Below are 21,344 nucleotides of genomic sequence, written 5' to 3'. Positions count from 1 at the left end.
GCTTGATTCTCATTTATTATTAGTTATATGCCAATTTATCATTATTTACTATTTGCTTGTTTGTTTATTAATTAACTATACCTTTGCATTTATTCATGTATTTTATTTATCATTTACATTATTACAGTTTTTATTTATTCATTTATCTATGATTTTTTTTTTTTGCATCCAACCTAGATAACCAAAAGGTCTCCTGTCAACATGCTCCACCTTTGTAATCCTTTGGAATCTATATTTCAAGGGATTTTTTCTCTTAATAGGGAGGTAGCCATGTAGTAGTTCATAAGAGTGTTGAACTATTTAGAAAATTGTAAATACATTTTTTCTAAAGATGTCAACATTAAATGGACTACTTTGAAAAGAATCCGTTTGACCTACGACTGCAATTTTATTCGGCCTAGAGCAAGGTTTCTCAACCAGGTTCCTCGTGTAACTAAACCAGCACTGCAGTATCTTATATTTTTGGAGACCGACTCATCATTAAATAAAGTTACCAAGTGTCCGCTAACTCCCACTAGTTATTAGACTATGGGGGACCCTTGAGGCCACCTGGGAAGTCCAGGAACCCCAGGTTAAGACCTACTGGCTTAGAGGAACATCTTGTTGCCACAGGGGCAACCTGTCTTAAGTAACCCTATAAAAAACCTGCTGTAATTTTGTTGCACTTCAAAGGATTCCTTCTCTAATGCCAGGTAATTTAATTCAGCTCTGAAGAACCCCATCATTAAAAGGTGAAATCTATCTTAATTTAGCCGACTTGATTAACTCTTGATGGATATCTACCGCTACTGTAGAGTTCCAGTATAAAACGGGAAAAGGGAACAAATACAAGTGTAGTAGTTTTAGTGACATCAGTCTGTTGAGTGTAGTTGGAAAGGAATACAGGAAATTATCGAGAAGAACTGAGGAAGAGCTTTATCAATTTAGGTTAGGAAGAGGGTATGTAGATCAGACTGTTACTGCACAAAAAATATGCCAGAAGTTTTCCCACAGGGTAGGTATGGATGTCTTTTGGATTTTTATGGACTTGGAGAAGGCATGTGAGAGAATGGACCGAAGTGTTATGGAATGTGTTGCTGATGCACAAGATAGGGGCAAGTCAGTTGAGGGCAGTCAAAAGTTATTATACAAGTAGAGCTAGCACAGGGAGTGGCCATGGAGCAAATGAGTAGTGAGGTGAAAGTGTGCCTGTTTATGGGTGTTCAATATATACATGGATGGAGTGGTGATGGAGGTAAATGTGAGGGTGCTAGTATGGAGGAAAGAAAGAGGGAGGTGAGCCATTTGTTGTTTGTAAATAACACAGTCAGTGTAGCCAAGGCAAATTGTTCAGTGAAGATGTTGGTGGTGGAATTCAGGAGGGTGTGTAGGACCAAGAAGCTGAAATTTTACGTGGACAAATGTAAGGTTACGAGAACTACAAAAGGTGAAGAGTTAAAGGCAATTTTAAAGGGCGAGTGGTTGGAGGAAGTGGAGTGTGATTGAGTTGGAATGGGTGGGGGTGGTTTTTATGCCTTTGTTTTTTGGCTAACTCCCGTGTAAGGGGGGAAAAAGCCTTTGGTATATGTATGTAGAAAGCGCTTAAACAGGTGCGAGATGAAACGTTTAACCTCTCCCATATGATGACGCCCACATAGGCATCATGAGGCGCAAGTGGGTAAACAAGGATGTTAGCATTGGCGTCTTGATTATATTTATTTTGTAGTTGTAGATAAGTAACCCCTAAATTCTGTGAACTGGTTTGATCATGTTTTCTGTGTTTATTATTACTCAGAGCGAAAGAGAACAAGTAATACAGCAGTGACTTTATATTTTATAATGTGAATAGTGTGATGCATCGTACATTTGGCATCCAATGCTGTGCACGAGAATTTGATTCGTATTGAGGAGGTTAAACAGGTGCAAGATGAAATGTTTAAGAGGGTTACAAGGATGTGTTGAGAGGAATATGTAGAGGTGAGTTAGATAGTTGGGGTGGAAAGTGCTAGCAGAAGGGGTTGATCAAATAATGCTGTAATTGTTTGGACATAAGAGAAAAATTAAAAAGGAAAGATGGGTAAAAATGAGTGGCAGTACTGGATGGAGAGAGAGAGAGAGAGAGAGAGAGAGAGAGAGAGAGAGAGAGAGAGAGAGAGAGAGAGAGAGAGAGAGAGAGAGAAAAAAACAGACGACCATGAATGAGGTAGACGGATGGAGTAAAGGAATCAGTGGATGCAAGAGGAATGTCTGTTGAGCAAGGGAGTGAATGGAGAGCAGTTGTAAATGGACAAGGGGTGTTCTTATCTGCTGTGTACATTTTCTTGAATGAACGAAGGGACGGGAGTCTATCTATACACCAAGGGCCTCTTTCCCCCTCACAAGGGGGGGTAGCCAAGTCAAAGGCATGCACCCACTCCCACCCATTCCACCACCAATTATTTCCCTCTCTTCTTAGCTCCTCATGGATGAAAGGACATCTCAGTCTCCTGCCCATTCCCTGGGTCAGAAGCAATGCAGCAAGACACAGCACATCCACAGCAAGGCTTCATTTACACGGGAAATAAATTATTAGGATATACTGAAGTGCATTGGGGGTAAACCAGATTTGGTTGACAGGCCCTTGTGTGGAGGTGCTATGTCTTGCTGCAGTGCTACAGACTCACTGAGTGCGACACAGGAAAAGATGACCCCTCATCCACATGGAGCTAAGACAGGAGGAGCAGTGAACGGGTTTTTGGGCGGGTTTGTGTTTCAACAAGGCCATCCCCATGAAACGGGTAAGAGGCCTTTTGGTAATTGTGTGTACACTTATTTAGCTTTTCAAACTATGTTTTCTTCTTTGTTCTCTTATTAAGAGCAACTAATCTATCTTGTTTGTACTGGGTTAATGATTCGTATTATACGACTAGACTGGTAATAACGTAACAACCCTGTATATTTATTATGTTGTAGTACCAAAATGTCTCCTGAGATTATTTAAAGAAAAATAAAAGAAAAAATGATGTAACTTTGCAATAGTGACTCTGAATATTAATAAATAAAGTTAACTTGATGCCATTTTATTTATGAACAACAATAGTTTACTTATTGCTAAGAGTGTAATGTAAGTTTTACTAAGTTGTAAGTGAACAAGTTTTCTAAGGAAGTAAAAGTTGGTAATTTGGCCTTAAATTTCACAAAGCTTCTACCAAGGCTGTTGTCAAATATACAACTGGTTATAGAACAGTTTTTTCAATATTGACTAGCCTGTACAGTCAAGATAGCCAAAACATTCATGCAGTCCTTTACATATAAATGAAAGCCCTTCATATGGCAAAACTACACACAACAGAGATTAAGCAAAGTCAATGGCAACCTTTCTAAGCCTCTTACTACAAAATCTAGACACGGCAAAATAAAACAAAGCTTCTTCGAAGAGGCAACTTATTGACGTTTCATTTTCAGCGACACTAGCAAAATGCCAATAAACATAAAACACACATCGCACGGAAAACAACCACAATTCCGTCCAAGGGACCAAAGTACATAGACATAGATGTGTACACTGTCACTGTCATACGGAGTGTAGCGCTGCAAGAAAGGCAGAGGTGCAAAAAAGCGTAGCAGTATACAGCAGTGTTAGTTTGAGAGCCGCTTGGCTTAGCCTCGTATCTCAGTCAGTGCACTTATACACAAGGTTAGTCGAGAGCAGTCAATTTTACAGCGACTACGTCAAGCTCTTTGCTCGAGGCCTTTTACTCTACAAGGAATGACAAGGCTTACAAAGATTATGCAAAAGGGAAAATATAATAACTTGACAAACAAAGAAATAACATCTTTTGCTACTTAAAAACAGGCATATGTACCAACTTTACATGCTGGCAGAGACAAGATTGTATAATAATTCCAATCATGGATTTACATATTCTGTCCTCATAAAAGGAGAAATAGCCATATATACAAGAAAACAATGGCATTAATATTGACCGTAACCTTAACTCCTACGATGGGCGAATTATCTCTTCTTTTTTCTCCCACCCCCTCCTCCTTACATGAGAGAAACGGCCATTCGTGTATAAGTATATTCGTATATTCATCCATGTCTCCTACCCATTGCCCTGCACTGCTTCCAACCCACGGCAGTGCACAGGAGTGAGGGATGACCCTTCATCCATGAGGAGCTAAGATGAGAGAGGGGAAAGGGTGGTGCAGGGGAGTGGATTCGGTGGGAGTGAGTGCATGCCTTGATTGGCTAACCCTCTTATACATACATACATATACCAAGGCTTTTTCCCCCTTCCAAGGGAGGTAGCCAAAAAGGGAAAGGCATAAAAACACTCCCACCCATTCCATCCCTAAATACACTCCACACCCCTCCCACCCTTCCTCTCATCTGAGCACCTCCTGGATGACGGGTCATCCCTGCACCCTGCACCCTGCCCACCGCCCTCTTATAAGGGGGAAAAAGCCTTTTGTGTGTGTGTGTGTGTGTGTATATATATATATAGTTGTTTTAGTGTGGTTTTTGTATGTACTGGGACAACAATCCACCTTGTGGGAGGTGTAGCCAAGTCAAAGCACACACCCTCACCAAACACCCATTCATACTGCCCCCCCACCTCAACTCTTCTGCATCTTGGAACCTTTGGGGATGAAAGGTCACATGCCTTGATCCATACAGCATGGGTCCAATGCACCATAGCGAGGCATAGGTCATCCACTCCACAGCCCAACTTCTGAAGCTTTCATTCACACACACACACACACACACACGCACAAAAAAAAAACAAAAAACTGGAAACCATAGGAAGGATACAACATAAACTATTGAAATGGATAGAGGACTTCATGCATGGAAGAAAAAGGAGAGTAGTGCTCAGAGATAAGAGTTCTACTTGGGAAGAGGTGATTAGTGGAGTTCTACAAGGATCAGTGTTGGCTCCAATAATGTTTGATATTTATGTCAATGACATGGACAAGGGTGTGGAATGTTACATGACCTTCTTTGCAGATGATGCAAAACTGTTGAAGAAAGTGATTACTGAAATGAATTGTAATTTGCTGCAGAGAGATATGAACAGGGTTTGGAAATGTATTCAGAACACTCTGATTTGACATTTCCACTAATGGGGTCATCTTCAGAGAGCTAAAGGTGACCCAATTGGTCAAGATGTTAAAGTAATAGTGTCCCAACACAATCTTTGATGTAAATAAAAAAATCTTTTCCCTAGCATAACGGGGTAGCTGAGTCAAGCCATAATAGATAAATAAATCCATACATATCAAAATACCTTCTCCATTTATACAGGAGATGGACGAGTGGAAGCATACATTCCTCCTACACATTCATCCACATCCAGGTTATTGTCCTTTATAAAGACATACATACATAACAAAGGCCCTTCCTCTCTTGCAAGTCAATGTGTGACAGCATACTTAACAAATATAATACGTTCTTAGCTACAAAAATATATCTTGTCTCTTCCCTTTAAATTGGAGCCATGGAAATATCATGACTATGTACATTTTACAAATAATAACAAAAAACACAGCAAGCCACAGTACCTGCATGCATCAGGTCCTGCCAGCAGCCACTTATCTATCTATGGCATTCTAAACCAGTAAGGCATACAGCATACCAACCAATGATTTGATATAGGAAAAAAAAAAAATGAAATAAAATAAATAATAATAAATAAGTAAATACAATAACAGGATAACATAAATAAAATAATTGATGTGTGTGTTTATATATATATAAAATTTTAAACAAAACCAATTATAACAAAATATAAACATAAAAATAAGTAAATATTGCAGCTAAGGTCCATTTCTACCAACAAGATATTTAGGAAGTACGCAACAAATTGAATATTTACTATGCACTGAAGACATGCTCAGTATTTAGCAAATGTACAATCACGAGCTGGTATGCCGTTTGCCTGATATTAGCTGCTCAGTTACTTACTCTGAGCTGCAGTTGTTAATAGGGCACAGCTGTTTGTGTAAGTACTTAATAGGCAAATCTTAGCCAAGGATTCTTGAATACACTGCTCCATCCATTCACTGGAAGAGCACTTAAGAGCAACTCTGGCTAAGCGGAAAGGTACGGCAACTTACCGTAGTGTGTTCATGGCCTTAGAGAGAGGGTTGTTAGACTTGCGGCCAACTTCCGGTGTAAGCGTTGGGTATGAGGGATGGTAGGGCTCCAGCGTCCCCGTTCCAACCGTCAAGACTAGAGAATTGATAGAGAGGGAGGAATCTGTGAGAGCCCACGATGATCCTTCTCTCAGCACGGACACCGGAGTGGCCTGCACAATGGCCGAGAGGTACTTCTCTTGTTCCATGCTGTAGGAAGCTTCGCTTGTAGCGCCTGTAATATCATATTCCTTATTAAAATTCTACTCAAAATAGTTTGATCATTAGGATTACTCACAAGAGTTCTCTTGTAGCTCACATAAAATTCTATCTATGTATCATGACCTTCTTCCCCCTTATAAGGGAGGTAGCCAAGTCAAAGGCATGCACCCACTCCCACCCACCACCCTCTCCCCCCTTTCATCTTAGCTCCTCATGGATGACAGGTCATCCCTGTCTAATGCCCACTGCCCAGGTCAGTGCCACTTGGGCCTGTAAAATGATATTCCTTAAAATAAAAATAAAAATAATCTGATCATAAAGATTAGCATCAAGAATGTCACAAAACAAAGCTTTGCATAATTAGGAGAAGGAAAGAGTGCCTAATAAGAACCTATACATTTATGAAAAGATTTTATTTTTTGCACTCGCCAAACAACAAAATATTTTCTCCTTAAATGACTTGCGGACTAATTCAGTGGCTGCTGCCCATTAACAGAGATCTGTAGGTTTCCTGCCAAGAGATCAAAGACTGAAAAGATCTGCAGAGAGGAGAAGAAGGACAAAGTTAACGACGACTTTGTCGACCAGTCTCACGACTCCCTTTACCGAAAACCCAAAGATTTCACATGAAAAGTTAATCCCTTCAATACGGGCCAAAATCTCGCGGGCAGCATTAGCTGCCAGACATGCGATGTTGCGTCTTAATACTCGCATTATGAAAAATAAAGTCACCGCTGTATTAATCGTTTTCTCTTTCACCCGTGAATTTTGATAACCATAGAAAATATGATGAAGCCAGTTTACAGAGTATGGGGGTCATGCAGGTACAACTACAATAAATGTAATCAAGACACCAACATCGGCATTATCGCGTACCCACTTGCTCCTCATGACGCCTACGTAGGCGTCACCGTATAGAAGTGGTTAAGCCGTTAGGTTCTTCCTTACCTGAACCTGATGGAGGACCCTTGAGCATGCCCATGACGCTCTTGCCATGGAATCCTGCTCCTCGCATCAAGAGAGCTTTCGTGCGTGTGTGTCTCCAGGTTATGACTGGGAGACGAGTGTGACGGTAACAGCGAGCCAAACGGTGTAGATTCTCATCAGCTATACTGCTTGGTACTGACAGCAGAGATGGGTAACTAAAGAAAGTGAGAGATGTTTTAAAGAAAATTATAAAATAAAATAATTATAAATAATTCATATATATTATATATATATATATATATATATATATATATATATATATAAAATGGGATCATAGGTTTTATATCAAATATAAAAATATATATGTATATATATATGTATATATATATATATATTTTCCTTTGATTTTTAGGAATTTGCCCCTTGGGGCTACAGGGAGAAGGATGCCTAGTCCCTCTCCCCGTCCCTTTCTTCTCGCCTCTTACGATCCAAGTGGGAAAACTTGGTGGCAGTATTCTTTTCCCCCACCACAGGGAATTCCCCCAATCAGAAAAAGAATACTCAGAGAAATGGTACAGGGGGACGGAGAGGGGGGGTCGCCGATTAAATGAAGCGGCCTCGCTGTGGATGTACTGTGTCTTGCGACACTGCTTCTGACCCAGGGCGGTGGGCAGGGTGCAGGGATGACCTGTCATCCAGGAGGTGCTCAGATGAGAGGAAGGGTGGGAGGGGTGTGGAGTGTATTTAGGGATGAAATGGGTGGGAGTGTTTTTATGCCTTTCCCTTTTTGGCTACCTCCCTTGGAAGGGGGAAAAAGCCTTGGTATATGTATGTATGTATGTATATAAAAGTGAGGATTAGGAGAGGAACATATGACCAGTGTGGGTTTATGACAGGCAAGGGTTGCATGGATCAGATTTTTGTGGTAAGGTAGATATGTCAGAATATTCTAGTACAAGGTAAGGATGTTTTTGGGGCCTTTATGGATTAAGAAAATACTTATGAATGAGTGAAGAAAGATTAGTAAAAGAGGTGAGGAAGGGAGAGGTGGAAGGAGTGAACATGAGGGGGTCAATATCAATCAACATATCCGAGGCCATTTCCTTCTTATGAGGGGAGTGGCCAAGATAATGCACACACACGCACACATACATAATTCAAATCCACCAAACCTAATCATGAAATAAAACTAAAACAGTTTATGCATTATCATCAATCAGTATACAAAAAGGACCTACCAACATTGTATAGGGTGTGGCCGAGTTAAAGCACATACCCACTAAATACACCCTAAAACCAACCAAACACACATACATACCTTCTGCAAACTTGATAGTTGGAGTTGCAAGCCGTCACCCTGAACTCACACTTGGTCCTTGATGGAACGCTGGAACCCGACGCATTGGCCAAGGACCCAAGTCCGACCCTCTGGTAATCCTTATAGTAGCTTCTTTCAGTTAGCTTCTCTAATGTCTTACTGTCAACTTCCCGTCCTACATTGGCAAGAGCTGTCACGCTGCCCACCGACGTCAACTGCTGCCCCGTAGACCCATTGCTGAGTCCGGATACCTCAACTTCATCTACAACTGTAATAAGAGTCAAAAATAATTTATGCTCACAAATGCAAAATTATCTGGCTCAAAAATCATATTTGCATTAGATTTCAGAGAGAACACATCAAGAAAACAGAATTAACAAGGGATATAAGAATTAGATGCACTTCTTGTAAGACACTTATAAACAACTACGTATACATAATGAGGCAACAAGCTTCTTATTAACATGTACAAAAGAAAAAGAAGAAGAAAAAAAAAAAAAAAAAGGGATGGAAAATATCAAAATTAGAGTTACGAGAGCCAATAAGTTAGGTCATGGTCTAAATCTGGTGGTATATAGTTATAACAAACCAGTGGGTATATCCTGATGTGTAATCCTTGTGTGTAATGATAGATGATATAGCAATTTCTGCACCATACCACCAAACACTGACCCCAACATCTAAATGATTATTTCTCTAGCAAAATCCACTCATATCATAAACAAAATCTTAGAATGAAAAGAGGGAAAAAAAAAAAAAAAAAAATTATACATATATATATATATATATATATATACATATATATATATATATACATATACATATACATATACATATACATGTATGCATGAGAAATCACATAAACTCGTGATTCTAAATATGCGAAAAAACCACCAAGGAAAAAGATAAACTGATGACAATAGGGCCTCGCAACCTTTCCCGGTTCCCTTCCAGACCTTATACTCTGTGTATATATTCTTGTGTCCTTTTTTCATTTCTATGTACCCTGCGGATGTCTGAATAGACGAAAGCGCTTGGTCATCAGTTTATCTTTTTCCTTGGTGGTTTTTCCGCATTATATATATATATATATAAAATAGTGATAATAATTACATATATTTTGTACTTTTTCATATCATGGAAAAATTCACAAACATACACAACTAATATATATATACACGAGTCCTTATGATAATATATACCAGGGTTCATTTTATAAATACTCATGACAAGACAAACTGAACGGGTCAAAAGTTCTTCATTCAACAAGGCAGGATAAAAGGGTTTGTCTGAGTAACTGAGTAACATGGTGACAACTGTGACGAAACGTAGGATAAATGCGGATTAACGTGGAATGACGGCTAACACATTATATCCTTCAACACGTATTCTCCATTCTTTTGCAGCTGTCGTTATATTTCGGTCAATCGAAATGTGGTGACAGCAGCTGACCTTGCGGATTAGGCCATCGCTACTTGCAACGGAGGTCTAGGTTTGGTTTGAATCCTGCTACTGGCGAGCTGGACCAAGAGCATGGTTTGTTAAATTCCACACTACAAAGCCCTCAATAATGGGCACTGTCCTAGCCTCCTGGTAGTGGGGAGTTTTGTAACGTTAAACAGAAACAGTCACCACATTACCTAATTACTCTGACCAACAAATAGGAGGGTACATGGTCAAAAACAATAAATAAATAAAAAATAAATTAATAAATAAATAAAATAAATAAAATTATTCAGTGCATTTGAAATAAAATGCTAACATGAAAAAAAAAATTAACTAACTTCTATCAAGCTGAAGAAACTTACCACTTCACTTCAATGACACCTTATTCAGATATTATGTCTGACACTCGATGAGCAAGAACCCATTGAGGAGCAGAGACTTGGCATTTGAAGAAAATAGAAAGGACGAGCCAAAATGTGTTTGAATTGAAGTGTTTAAGAAAGTATGGTTGAGACTGCAAGGATGCATATACCTATGAGGTCTCTTTATCCATCGCTCACCAACCACCACGCGTGCAGGCATTCGGACTCGGGAAATGATTGGTGGTATTTTATGTTCTGGACCAATTCCCAAAGTGGGTTTATGTCCTGGGCCCAATTGTCTGCATATGTGGGGGTTGTGAGTGTTGGATTCCGAGATCTCCTACATGTATGGTGAAAAATGTTTAGGTGAGCCAGAGGTAAAGAGGGAGGAGGGAGATAGAGCTGGTAAATAGGATGAATCAAAGAGTGCGAGGATGGTTTGGACATATGGAATATGTGATGAAGAACAAGAAAGAAAAAAGTGTGGATGCAAGAGGAATATCTGTTAAGCAAGGAAGAGAGAGGGCAAAAGACAGGTGTAAGTGCAGGGCAATTGTAAATGGATGTAGAAATAACATGGCCCAAAGGAATTTCTTCCTGTTTGCTCTGTATATTTCTCAAGAATGAATGATTGTGCATGTTTGATCACATGTGAAGTGACCTGATATGGCAGACACGTGCCATCTATTGTATTTCTTATTATGTGTTGGTGGCCCGTCGTCCGGGAGGGGCTCAGATAAGCGGGAGGGTGGAGGGGTGTGGAGGGTATTCAGGGATGGAATGGGTGGAAATGATTTTATGCCTTTCCCTTTTTGGCTACCTCCCTTGTAAGGGGGAAAAAGCCTTGGTATATGTATGTCCACATGAGGGGACAGGGAGAGGTAAGTTACCTTGTCAATAAAGCAGCCCTGCTGTGGATGTACTGTGTCTTGCTGCATTGCTTCTGACCTGGTCAGTGGGGAAGAGACAGGTGTGACTCTTCATCCACAAGGAGCAAAGATGAAAGGGAGAGCAGGAAGGTGGATGGGGGTGGATAGGGGTGGAATAGGTGGGAGTGGGTGGGTGCTTGGCTGGCTACTTCCCTTATAATGGGGGAAGAGGCTTTTGGTATATAGATAGGTATATGTCACAAGTGATATACTGATGGCTATGTTAGCCTACTTTGGTGAACTCCGTTTTGTTTAGTTTCTGATTTGTGTTATGTAATTTGGCAGTCAGCCAGGAACTCTGAACGGATCCGGGCAAGCCAGAGCTCTGTCCGCAAGACTTGGCAGAAGATCTGTAGAAGGTGTCACCACAGTGAAGGTGGTCAAGTAAACAAAGGTTAAACCATTTAGTGCAGATGAACTGTACACATAATATGTCTGATTTATTGTGAGGCCCCTAGGAAGGCAAGACTCACAGGAGCGACTGATGGGGTCCTCTAGAGCCTCAGCGCTGCAGCTCAGAGCCTTGGGAGTTTTGGCCAGCTTGAACTGACCAAGGGGGGCGTAGCGCGTGCACTTTACTGCACCATAGCAGGAGAAAGAAGGAGACTGAGAAATCTAATCGTATTCCGACCCCCCAACATGACAAAAATGATGAAAGTGTGCACTGCTTTGACTGCTAAGGTGAGGACGTCAACAAATGAAGAGAGATATGCCAACTACAATAGAATAGAAAACTAATGAGGAAGTGGTTGTAATCTTTGCAGTGAATATGAATGGTATATGTCATAATGAAAAATAGCATCAGTCACTTTGAGTCATAAAAAGATGTCAGTCAATTTTTCATACTATAAAGGGAATTTCTGTAATACTTGGAGAGAAAAAATATATATATGTAAAATAAATAAAGTCACGGATGACAAGACAAACACATCAATCCAATAATTCAACATAAAGGGATTTTTCTAAATCCATTTTGTATACGTACTTGATATGAAAACAACTCGGCAGTTGCAGGTAAGCTATGCATTTACAAAAATATACAAAGTATTAACATGTATGTGGTGGTTGTGTGTTTTGACTTGGCCACCCTCCAATAAGAGGGGGAAAAGGCCTTTGGTATGTATGTATTACTATACTATGATGTCTATTGTATACTGGATCCAAACTTAAATAATGAACAAGTGCATACATAAACAAACATCCAGACCATATGGAGAGGATAATTATTCTAACACACCATTCTGCTGGTTAGCAGTTATCCATGTGTGAAAAGAGGCAAGAAATATAGTTGAAGTTAATAGAGATCTTGGAACAACTCGGGGAAACTTAGCGTCAAACCCTCAGGACTGCATCTCATGAGAGAGGTGAGGGTAGCAGATAGGTTTTGAAAATGGACAGTTCTACTGTCCACCTTACAGGACCACCACAAACAGGTACCTCTTCTCATGGATAATTTTTCACAATGCAGTCACTAAGTTCCCATGGCGTGGATGTCAGTTTACTTGCTCGTTCTTGTTCTCTAGCAGACGCAACAATTGTTTACTAGGTCTAAATACATTTACCTAGTTGTAAACATGCTAATACACACCTGCAACATATGCCAAAAGTTTCTATAACCACTGTACCTAGTGCACTCTTCTAATCACAAACAGCATAATATCTTTTTCAATCAAAAGTATGAGGTACTATTGAAGACACTGTCACACATCTAATGATATAGCACACGAGTGAATGGGTACAATTACGTCCATTTCCATCCAAAACAGCTGTTACCTCTCACTCCTTTCATCTTGAGCCATGTAAGCATATTCATTTACTAACAAGGACCACATGACACGAAACTCCTGTTCTATGTATACAAAATCCTTTTTATTGCAATATCATAATCTCCCAAATGAACCTCCACATACTTTCTCATTATCCAGTGCTTTGCCCCAAATCACACAAAAATAACAATAACATACAACAAAGTCACTGCCCAGGACTTACTTAATGTTTGAATACAAAACTGCCTTTGCAAAAGACACCAAATACCCAAAATGCAACGACTACACAGACGACAAAGAATACATAATTTTACAATTCCCTATGCCACTCAGAGACATATGTACACACACCAAAGGCCTCCTTTTTCCCCTTTATGTGGGAAAGTGTCTGAACCACCCGCTATATAAATATTAACCTCTTGAATGCGATGACGGCTATTTATGCGTCATGAGCCATGCGTGTAGTCTACAAGGCTTCCTGATTAAATTTATCTTGTTGTAACTGAGTGATCTCCATATTCTGTGAACAGACTTGATCATGTTTTCTGTGATGCTATATTTAATCAGGAGGTGCTAAGATAAGAGGGAGGGTGGAGGGGTGTGGAGTGTATTCAGGGATGGAATGGGTGGGAATGATTTTATGCCTTTTCCTTTTTGGCTACCTCCCTTGTAAGGGGGAAAAAGCCTTGGTATATGTATGTAACTTTATATTTTGTAATCTGCATATGGTGATGCATCATTGTACATCAGGCAACCTGACATGCATGTGAATATTCGACTTATATTGAAGAGTTTTAAAACTTAGTTTAATGTTAAACTCAGTTTAATGTTCCTCTCATCTCAGCACTTCATGGACAATGTCATCTCTGTCTCTACCCACTCTGCCCAGATCAAATGCATAAAACCTTTCCATCGAGAAATCTTTGAAGTTACGAGTGAACAGTAAGACATCTGGAGTAACATCGACCGATTGATTTCTTGATATCAAAGAGAAAGCTCTTTACCGACCCTTTAACCTATTCAATGAGTCAAATTTTTGCACGCAGCACTGGATGTCTAATGTACGATGCATCACACTACTCGTGATATAAAATATAAAGTCACTGCTGTGTAATAATAAACACAGAAAACATGACCTAACCAGTTCACAGAATTCAGGGATCTCTCGGCTACAACTACAAAATAAACATAATTAAGATGCTGTCACTGGCACCCTCGTATACACTCACGCCTCATGACGACTACGTAGGTGTCATAATATGGAAGAGGTTAAACTCTCCAGGTTAGACAACTACACTTTTTTATCTTTGTTATAGACACATAGGTCTCCTGTTGGTTTTCTTTATCATCGTCCGTCATTGTTATGACTTTCATATTTTGAGCAGACGACTCTTCTTCCCCTTCTTCATAAGGGGATGGTCTCAGTCTAAGTGTGGGTGTCTACTGACTCACTCTCTTCATAAGTGGGAGATGGCCAATCACATATATACCGTATACACACATTCCCGATATCTCAATGCACCATTTGGCTGACTAATCTAAGATAACGTGGACTCACATCGGCCAGTGCTAATTCTTTCGTCGCCATGCTGTACAATATAGTCTTTCAGTCCTGGGGTATGCCAGATGATCATAGTCTGCCATACATAGAACTCAAATCTGAGTGGAGTTTAGCAATTAGTCCTGTTCAAAGAGGAGTCGCCTCAAACGATCATAATTGAGTACCATGATTCAGAACAAGAATTTATATCTATTAGCAGTACCCAACACTTTTTTAATCTAAACAGCTATTACCCGCGTGGGTGAGGTGACTACGCATGGGAGAAAAACGCCCTGACCCTTTTCACTCACGTCATTTACATACACTCTTTCCTGGTTAAACCAAGCTACAATTCCAACACCCGACGAAAAATTCTATGAAACGTACTATTGGACCATGACCACATGGAAGAAGAATGAAAAGTTAAGCCTATACAAACAACAAGATTATCATTAGTTAAGACCATGGTCAGGGTATAAGATATAAAGGAATATTAACATTAGTGTATTACATGTATGGAGAGGTTAACATATAATAAAATATAATACAAGATTAAAGTCAATGAGTAAAATATACAGAAAGATTAAGGTTAATCTGTAAGACAAAAATAAAAATAAAACTGATGTATCATGAAATATAATAGAGGATTAAGGCCAATATGTAAGATATAAAGAAAGATTAAGGTCAATGTGTTAGACAGAATAGGAAAACTAAGGCCATGTATGTTAAAATATAATAGAAGTTTAAGGTCAATAAGTAAGATATAAAGAAAAATCAAGGTCAATGTGTAAGACATAAAAGGAAAACTAAGGGCATGTATAATAAAATATAATAGGAGATTAAGGCCAAAAAGTAAGATATAAAGAAAAATTAAGGCCAATGTGTAAGACATTTAATGAAAATTAAGGCCAATGTATAATAAAATATAATAGAAATTTAAGGCCAATAAGATATAAAGAGAGATTAAGGTCAATGTGTAAGACATAAAGGAAAACTAAAGCCAATGTATGATAAAATCTTGATGGAGATTAAGACTGACATATAAGGCATAAAGATTAAAATCAATGTATAACAAAAAAAGACTAAGATCAATGTGTAACAAGACATAGAGGATAATTTAGATAAATGTAAAATAAGATAAAAAAGAAGATGAATGTGAATGTAAAGTAAGATGTAAGAAGTCCAAGTGAACTTAGTCAAACATATCAACCTTTATGAGATTAGACGAGATGCAACAATTCTACAAGGCACAATATTTCATAACAAGGACAATTATTTTACTTCTACACAGAATACGTTCCAAAATGTTAGCATCAAATTAGCATTTATTTTATTTCCATAATTTTATTACACTTATCTAGTTGTTTATTTTTACTTTGTCAAAGATACTGGAATCTCAACCAACTTTCAGATAAAATTAAAATTTCACGTTTTTCACGATGACACCTGAATGCCAAGCTAGTTAATCCAATGACAATATCATAGGTTTTGCTATGATACTCTATCATTTGTTATATGCAAGTTATCATGCACTGCATATCTACATTTCTTGCTAATTTTTTTCTTTTTTAATTTGTTTAAGAATAATAATTTATGCTCATTGGTTTACTGACATCCTATTAATTTTTCAAGTGTTTATGATATTCTCTACTCTGATTCCAGTGATACTTAGGTTTGATATTTCTTCTGTAAGAAATATACACCAAAACTTATAGGTTTTACTAACATAATATAACCCAACACAGCAAGACTTACTTGAGAGGTCATCTTCATTTGGCAGGTCTTCGTTACTGAGATCCATCTGGGCCATTTGAGCGAGGCTCATCCTTCCGGGCGAGGTCATGGACTTTCCACCCGTACTAGGGAAGACGTATTTGTGTCGTTTGCCTCCTGACTTGGATTTTAGTCCAGCAGCCTTTGCAGTCTTCCACAATGTTTTCTTTGCAAACCCTCTGTTGAAATGAGTAAATAGATAAATACATACATACATATACCAAAGGCTTTTTTCCCCTTTACACAGGGGGTAGGCAAAAAAAAAAAAAAAGGCATAGAAACCACTCCCACCCATTCCATCCCCTACATATTCCACTCTCCTCCACCCTCCCTCTCATCTTGGCACCTCCTGGATGATGGGTCATCCCTGCAAACTGTCCACTGTTCTGGGTCAGAAGCAGTGCAGCAAGGCCATTTCATTAATTCGGCAACCCCCCCCCCCTCTCTGTCCCCTCATGCAGAAAAGGAGAAGACGGGGAGAAATCCCTTCGGGCTGCGTCAATTTATTTCTCATACATACTCCCTCACCCCTCACCCACTCCCTCTCATGCATCACAGCACCATCCATACACAACCATTCTCCATTCACCCCTATCTTCTGTCCTCTCCTGTCCTTCCTCAACCCTCTTTTCCAATACCCCTTTTACCCCATCCATCCATCTCATCCTAGAATGCCCCCTCATGTTCACTCCTTCCACATCTGCCTTCCACACCTCTTTTACTAATCTTTCTTCATTCATTCTTTCCATATGTCCAAACCATCCTAATACTCTTTCATCAACCCTATCTCCCAGCTCCCTTTCCACCCCTGTTCTCCTCCTCACCTCCTCATTTCTCACTTTATCTAGCCTAGTAACCCCTATCGTACTTCTCAGGCATTTCATCTCAAACACATTCAAACTCCTTCTTTCTTCCTCTCTTATGTTCCATGTTTCTGCCCCATACAGTGCAGTTGGCACAATCACTCCTTCATACAATCTCCTTTTAGCATCCATTCCTCATTACACTTTTTAACCCCCCCAAGCCATTTACTCGTTTCTCTCAATCTACTTTCTACCACCACCCCAACTCCTCCCTTTCCTGCCACATTTGCACCCAAGTATTTAAAACTAAATAAATACATGAATAAAATGATGGTGATGATGATATGGTTTAACGTCACAAACTCCCCCCCCCCACAACAGAAGGCTAAGACGATGCCCCTCACAAAGGGCTTTGTAGCGTGAAATTTAATGAACCATGCCCTTGGTTCAACTTCAATGGTGGCAGGATTCGAACCGCCATCCCCTCCACCTTGGTCGCAAGTAACGACGCCCTAACCTGCTCAGCCAGCGAGGTTCCTACATAAATAGAATATAATTATTACACAATGGGGATTGCTTCAGTTTAACGTCACAAATTCCCCTATCAGGAGGCTAGGACAGTGCCCCTTAAAAAGGCCTTTGTAGCATGGAATTTAATGAATTGTGCCCTTTGACCAACTTGCTGGTGGCAGGGTTTGAACTGGTGTCCCCTCAACCTCCACCGAAAGTAGCAACGCGAGTCCCAAAAGGCTTCTCCTTATATGAGAAGTTGTTGTTGTTGTTGTCGTTCCCTAGACTGTCTGTCCGAGCAGTCCCGTCTCCCCAAGGAAGGCCACAGCCGAAACTGGGTTTTCCCACAAATCCTTTATAGAGTGTATATTGTGTTGTTTGCGTGCATGATTGTGTATAATGCAGTCTTCCATTATGTGTTGTATGGTATGGGGTGAAGTGTTACATCCTGGGCAGCTGTTCACAACACGGTCGTCCAGCCTCTTCTGGTAGCTTAGAAGTGCTGGGTGGTGACCGCATCGCAGTCTGGCCAAGTGGACTCTGTCCTTTCGTGGGAGAGAGGATTCAGAAGGGTGGATATCAGGGGGTCTGGCATGCAGCAGTGTGTTGTCTTTCAGTGTGTTAGAGTTGGGGGCCAAACGGCAGCAACCACCCCTGGCCACCGGCTCTACGCAGGTGGCACCGATCCCCAAGGAGGAGCTACGCCTACCTGGGGGAGTACCTTATATGAGAAGTAGCCAGCCAAGGTTGTCTCCCATACACCCACCCCACACCCATTTGTCGTCCTTTCAACTTTTCTTATTTCACATTTTAGTTTATATCATTTAAACTAAAATATATATCTATATACCAAGGGCTTCCTTATAAATAAAAATATGAAATATTCATGAAGGATCAAAGTACAGTTAGGAAAAAATACAACTTCATATCTAAAATGGAATACTGATACTTGTGGTGTTCTGAATTACAGGCAAACAACTCCAAAACAAGCAAGTCATAAAGCAAATATCATAACTTTCCTTTCTGGAGGAACATCAACCAATCAGAGGCCAGTACTCCTCTTTAGAAATTTTATTCAGGTGAATGTCATACAATTTTATTCCTTTTAGAGGAGTCTCAGTGGGTGTTAACGGGAGAAGTTTCACGTAAATACGATGAGTACGTACCTCAGAGTCCCGTATCCCTGCTTATCCTTTTCTCTTCTACTGGGCGTTTGTGGGATTTGCTGATATCCGACGAATGCGAAGAGTTGCTGCATAGTTTGAGGGTGACGTACACGGTTGATCAGTTTGCGCATCATTTCTATACTCTCCTGCGACACCTCTTCATCAAATGCTACTTTGATAAGCTGGAAATAAAGAAACAAAAATATAAGCTGGAAATAAAGAAACAAAAATAATTAAAACAAGCTTGTGTACTTATTCAACTATTATCATTTCAACGCAATCTTTTTTTTTTAACTTTGTTAGTTGTTATACTATGACATAAGTTGGTGTTTCCAGAGAGCAATTAAATTAATCCCAACCCCACAAAAAATGCAACAGTAATAGCTCTACAATCATGATGCCTATACTCCCAATTTTGGGATAATCCAAACTTTTTCTTGGCCAGCATTTGTTAAAAAAAAGAAAAGAAAAAGATAATAATCATAATTAAATAAATGAATAAATAAACAAATAAGATAACAATAACAATGATTATAAAATCTAATGATCATTCCTTAGTCATGCACAAGTAATTACCTGAAAAGTATTGGATCGTATCTGGAGTCCTTCGTTAAGCCACTGGTCCATAGGACCCGGGTGTTGGTTGGCAGCAACTCTCTTTTCCCGCGTAATTGAGGACACGGGCATAGATCGGACCACCACTTGTTCGCATGCTGAAAATCCAACACGGGAAATGTGAACAATACTTACATATACCAAGGACTCCTTTCCCCCCTACAGGGGAGGTAGCTGAAGTCATACATACATACATACATATACCAAGGCTTTTTTCCCCCTTACCAGGGGGTATGAAGTCAAAAGGCACAAATCCACTCCCATCTACTCCATCCCCACAAACTCCACTCTCATTCACCTCTCCCCTCCCTTCCTGGCTCCACCTGGATGACAGGTTATCCCTGCTTCTTGCCCACTGGCCTGGGTCAGATGCAATGCAGCAAGACACAGCACATCCACAGCAAGGCCGCTTCATTTTATCAGCGACGCCCCTTCTCTGTCCCCTCACGCAGACAAAGAGAGGACAGGGAGAAATCCCTTCGGGCTGTGTCAAAATGTCATTCACACATAACCACTCCCTAAGTCCCCCCCCCCCATCCTCACCCACTCCCTTCCATGCATTATAACATCATCCTATCTTCTGTCTTCTCCCTTCCTTCCTCAACAGACATTCCTCCTCTTTCCTAATGCCCCTTTTACCCCATCCATCCATCTCATCCTTGGTCACCCCCTGATGTTCACCCCATCCACCTTTGCCTTCCACACTTCATTTAATAATTTTTTTTCACTTGTTCTTTCCATGTGTCCAAACCATCCCAATACTCTTTCATCAACCCTATCTCCCAACTCCTTTTTCACCCTTGCTCTCCTCCTCACCTCCTCATTTCTCACTCTATCCAGCCTTGTAACCCCTACCACACCTCTCAGACACTTCATCTCAAACACATTTAAATTCTTCCTCTCTTATGTTCCATGTTTCTGCCCCATACAGTGCTGTCGGCACAATCACCCCTTCATACAATCTCCTCTTAGCATCCATTCCCAAATGTCTATTCCTCATTACACTTTTTAATCCCCCCAAGGCACTTGCTTCTCTCAATCAATAATCTATTTCTAACCCACGAGGGAATAGTTATGCGTGAATGATATTTTAACGCAGCCCAAAGATATTTCTCCCCATCTTCTATTCTGGGCAGTGGGTGGGGTACAGGGATGACCTGTCATCAATGAGGAGTTGAGATGAGAGGGAGGAAAGGGTGGTGGATGGGAGTGGAATGGGTGGGAATGAAATAGGTGGGAGTGGGTATATACCTTTTGATTTTGGCTACCTCCCTGATATGGGGTTTGGAAAAGTCCTTGATGTATAGACAGACTATATAATCCAAAGGCTTTTTCCCCCTTATAAGGGAGGTAGCCAAGTCAAAAGGCACACACCCACTCCCATCCACCACACTTTCTTCCCTCTCATCTTAGCTCCTCGTGGATGAAGGCCCATTCCTCCCCCACTGCCCTGGGTCAGATGCAATGAAGTAAGACACAGAACAACCACAGCAAGGCTGCTTCACTTAATCGGAAACTCCCCCCTCTCCGTCCCCTCATGCGGAAAATAGAGATAGGGAGAAATCCCTTCAGACTGTATCAAAATATCATTAACACGAAAAGAAACTTAAAAAAGATAGTTATAGAAGAGATCTGAAAAAGAATAGCTTCCCACAAAAAGTGATATATATCTGGAACAAACTGAATGAGGAAACAGCGAGCGCAAAAACTATACAAGAATTTAAGATCAAACTGGATGTTGAAAGATACAAAAGTGGGTCACTACGAGCATAGCTCACCTTCCTTAAAATACAAAAAGGTAAATACATAACCACTCCCTACTTCATCCCATCCTTGTTTCCTTGCAAAAATCGGGATACAAACGATATCTT

The 21,344-nt window shown here is 40.1% G+C and overlaps 1 protein-coding gene across 4 annotated transcripts in view; it reads right to left on the bottom strand.

Moving 5' to 3' along the window:
• Sbf (SET domain binding factor) overlaps nucleotides 1-21,344 on the bottom strand; it is an 88,674-nt gene that overhangs the window by 35,072 nt on the left and 32,258 nt on the right. For 3 of the 4 annotated variants that reach the window (XM_076213046.1, XM_076213048.1, XM_076213049.1), the window contains exons 22-28: nucleotides 19,435-19,571; nucleotides 18,859-19,040; nucleotides 16,362-16,558; nucleotides 11,774-11,878; nucleotides 8,564-8,831; nucleotides 7,267-7,460; nucleotides 6,079-6,331 (exon numbers count right to left, since the gene is read on the bottom strand). In XM_076213046.1, coding sequence (XP_076069161.1) covers nucleotides 6,079-6,331; nucleotides 7,267-7,460; nucleotides 8,564-8,831; nucleotides 11,774-11,878; nucleotides 16,362-16,558; nucleotides 18,859-19,040; nucleotides 19,435-19,571 — 1,336 coding nt within the window. The remainder of the gene's footprint in view (nucleotides 1-6,078; nucleotides 6,332-7,266; nucleotides 7,461-8,563; nucleotides 8,832-11,773; nucleotides 11,879-16,361; nucleotides 16,559-18,858; nucleotides 19,041-19,434; nucleotides 19,572-21,344) is intronic. The other variant, XM_076213047.1, reaches the window with a different exon arrangement.

This window comes from Oratosquilla oratoria, chromosome 30 (assembly GCF_046742065.1).
Source record: "Oratosquilla oratoria isolate Oo_2021 chromosome 30, ASM4674206v1, whole genome shotgun sequence".
NCBI classification, from domain to species: Eukaryota; Metazoa; Arthropoda; class Malacostraca; order Stomatopoda; family Squillidae; genus Oratosquilla; species Oratosquilla oratoria.
The sequence above is the reverse complement of the archived record's forward strand: the minus strand, read 5'-3'. Positions and strand labels throughout refer to the sequence as shown.